At 36.1% G+C, this 3,794-nt stretch overlaps 1 protein-coding gene across 1 annotated transcript; it reads left to right on the forward strand.

Annotated features, from left to right (window-relative positions):
* Positions 1–1,837: 1,837 nt before the first annotated feature.
* On the forward strand, positions 1,838–3,794 carry LOC122784440 (trace amine-associated receptor 1-like). Its single transcript, XM_044049717.1, has one exon. It carries the CDS (start codon positions 1,882–1,884, stop codon positions 2,842–2,844), a length of 963 nt encoding a protein of 320 aa, XP_043905652.1. The 5' UTR covers positions 1,838–1,881; the 3' UTR covers positions 2,845–3,794.

Genomic DNA, 3,794 nt, shown 5'->3' on the forward strand with positions numbered 1-3,794 from the left:
TTAAAAACTATGTTAATATGATGAAAGGTCTAAAACAGAAAGTGTGAAACTTGAAAGTGAAAGTTCAGGTTTCCTGCTTTTTCTTGCAGTTAATCAAACTTCCAAGTGGAAAGGCAAGGCCATACAAATACATTAAGAAAATCATAGCAAGACATTAAAATGACAGTGATCAAAATAAAAGGTAGACATTGAAATGACATGACTTGTAATAAAAGCAAGACATTCAAATTAAAATATTAATTAAAATCATGAGAGATAAATATGTGATTTGCCAATACAAAATGCATTTAAAAGACAAGAATGAATTGATACAAATTTAAGAACAAGCTTCACTAAATAATGTTTTCAGGCCTGATTTAAATGAGCTGACAGTCTGAGCAGACATCAGGTGTTCAGGAAGTTTGTTCCACAGGTGAGGAGCAGAATAACTGAATGCTGCCTCACTTTGTTTGGTTCTGCATCTGGGAAACACACAGTAAACCTGTTCCTGATCATCTTAGGGCTCTGGATGCTTCATAGGGAACTAAATAGTCTAGGATGTATTTTGGTCCAATACATTTCAGTGCTTTGAAGACCAAGAGTAAGATTTTGAAATCTAACCTTTGAAGCCAGTGTAGTGATCTGAGGACCAGTGCGATGTGGTCCCATTTCCTGGTATTAGGCAGGACCCTGGCAGCAGCATTCTGGACCAGCCGCAGCTGCCTGGTTGATTTTTTGTTAAGACCTGTGAAGACATGATTACAATAATTTAGTCTGCTGAAAATGAAAGCATGAACAAGTTTTTCTGTGTCTCATTTGGACAGAAAAACCTTGATCCTTGCAATGTTCTTCAGTTGGTAATAGGCAGACCTAGTGATAGCTTTTAGATGGTCGTTAAAATTCAGGTCTAAGTCAATAATTGCGCCATGATCTCTGGCTTGATTTTTAGCTTTCAATGACATGGAGTCAAAGTGAGCACTGACCCTTGACCTTTCATTTTGGGGCCAAAAACAATCACTTTAGTATTGTCTGCATTGGACAGGAGAAAGTTCTGGCACATCCACTCATTAATTTGATGAATACACTTACTCAGTGAAAGCACTTTGATATATAAATGTTGATATATAAATAACAACATGCCCTGATAGACAATGACGATGCGGAAATCCTGTATGTTTATTATTGACGAGCAGCACGAGTAACTTTGGAGAATAAGTTTGACACAACCGCTCTATTCGCACCAAGTGTGATACAAATAAGCAAATGAATTAAAGTACCAGAAAAACTTGCTTGACAGGAACAGTCAGGTGGAGTCATCATCAAGTATGAGATGCTACATAGTTATTTTATTGAATAACAAGAAAAAGAAAAGAAATACCTGGGTACAACCAACCCTGAAGAAGGTTTGCTTGGTTTGGGAGGTTAAACTTTATTTAGAAGACTTTTTAGGATGTCTGAAAAACTTTGAAACTTTAAAAAACTACTTTGGTCCAATATACTGTAGCTCAGTGAAAGTGAGTGTGTTGCTGAACAAAGAACCACAACAAAGAACAAAATGTCATTCATTCTGAATACAAAGTAGTTTGAATGGACACAATCACATTGAATCCTTGGATTGATTGGAGATTAAAAAACTTGTTGTTTTTTTTAAATTGTTCGTCAGTAAGTGCTATGTCAGTGGAGGTGTGGTTACGCAGCACATTCACCTGCATTAAACAACTATTTTGATGAGAATATGCTAATGAGCCAGCCTCACATATCTCACCATGGGATTCTGCTCACCAACAGAGACTCTTTCACAAACCAGGCATATATATATGACAGGGTTTAACATACATCCCAATGCAAAAGACTTAATACTGCTGTGTTATATCTGCTTATACGTCTAAATGCATTTTGTGAATGGAAACTACTGACATTAATGCAGACCAAATTCAGTTGAATGAATCAGCAAATGTGCCTGACATAACTGCAGTGACTACTTCCTATCTATTATGTATTGTTAGTGGCTCTTTGTCAGTTCTCATAATGTTTGGAAACCTTCTTGTAATAATCTCCATTGTTTATTTCAAACAGCTCCACACTCCTACAAACTTCCTGATGCTCTCCCTGGCTGTGGCTGACCTGCTAGTTGGACTTTTAGTTTTGCCTTTCAGTGTCGTGCTCTTTGTGAGGTCATACTGGTCTGGTCAAGGCTTGCTCTGCACTATTCGAGGCAGCATAGACATGATACTGTGTAATTCCTCCATTTTGAATCTGTGCTTCATTTCTGTTGACAGATATTATGCAGTGTGTCATCCTCTGTCTTATAGAGTTAAAATCAATAGCCGCATTGTTTGGATCATGATCCTGGTGTCCTGGACTGTTTCTGTTCTTATTGGGGTTGGTCTCGGACTGTCGCCAAACCAAAACCAAATGAGGTGTACTTTATTTCAAAAAAAGTCACAGAGGTCATCAGTTATGGGAGCCATGTTTACATTTTTTATTCCAGCCTTGATAATGTCTTCAATTTACTTAAAGATTTTGATGGTGGCAAAAAGACAGGCACGCAGCATCCAGAAAACAACCAAGTCTGGTTCAACTGTCAGTAAAGTAGAGAGAAAGGCGACTAAAACTCTGGCTATTGTGATGGGGGTTTTTCTGATGAGTTGGACGCCTTTCTTTCTTTGTCTCAACTTAAATCCTGTGAGCAACTACACAATACCACTTCATGTATTACAAGCATTCAAGTTACTTGGATGGTCAAATTCAATGCTGAATCCGTGTGTTTATGCTTTCTTTTACAGCTGGTTTCGATCAGCTTTTAGGATGATCGTTACAGGGAAGATACTTAAAGATGACATTTCTAATTCTAAACTCTTTTGAATTATTATTAGTTTCACATGATTGACACGTAAATAATCAAATCTGGCACTAAGGACCAACATACTACATCTTAGATCTCTTACGTCTGTTTTTGCAACATAGAAACCTCTTGACCTCTACATACTATGTGGCTTTAATGCTAAACATTTGTTTTCAAAACTTTCATGGGTCAATGCATCTATACACCAAATATTTATGTATAATTATGTAATGTTATTTATGTCTTTTACTATGAATTTTGTTTCATTTGGATTCTGCAGACACTGCATTTGCATCTCTGTCATGCTTTTGAATCATTATTTGACTTCCTGATCAGGTCTTGCTCTAGAGATTAACACAATATCATTTACATACCGTATCTGCTTATGCATTTACATGCACATTGTGTCTGTTCTAATCTTTGTCAACACAGTGAACAAATCACTATGTACTTGACCAGTACATGTTACCCTGATATTGTGTCTCTGCCTCCATAACCATCATGTGCATCTAATTCAGTGTATGTTGTTATTGCCCGCCTGCAGACACTGTGCATTAAATACATTTACATGTGTAAATTTCGGTTGTTTTAAGTTTTATTATTTCACTTTGCTGTGGTAACACACAGGGTCTGAATGATAAATCTATATTGTTCTTGTAGTGGTTTTAAACTTGGGGCCTAAATTATCTTATCATGTGGGATATAAGAGGTATCTGCCAAAATAGTAGATTTGGATGTGACTTTATTAATCTCTCACCAGATAAATTCACAAAGACAGTAAGAATCAGAGTAATAAATAATAAACATGCATTTTTACATCTGTGAATGTACAGTATAGAAAAATGTCAGCTATACTGATGAAAAGTAAAAATATAATATACTGTACATTGTGGTATTTACAATTTGAGCTTAATATGTACAATGTAAACCAGAATTGCATATAAATATTAAATATATTTACTATGCCTGA

The sequence above is a fragment of the Solea senegalensis genome, linkage group LG17, assembly GCF_019176455.1.
Source record: "Solea senegalensis isolate Sse05_10M linkage group LG17, IFAPA_SoseM_1, whole genome shotgun sequence".
In the NCBI taxonomy this organism is placed as follows: Eukaryota; Metazoa; Chordata; class Actinopteri; order Pleuronectiformes; family Soleidae; genus Solea; species Solea senegalensis.

Bases quoted from the DNA above. Each gene is read 5' to 3' on its own strand.
- LOC122784440 (XM_044049717.1), top strand. From the start codon at position 1,882: ATGGAAACTACTGACATTAATGCAGACCAAATTCAGTTGAATGAATCA.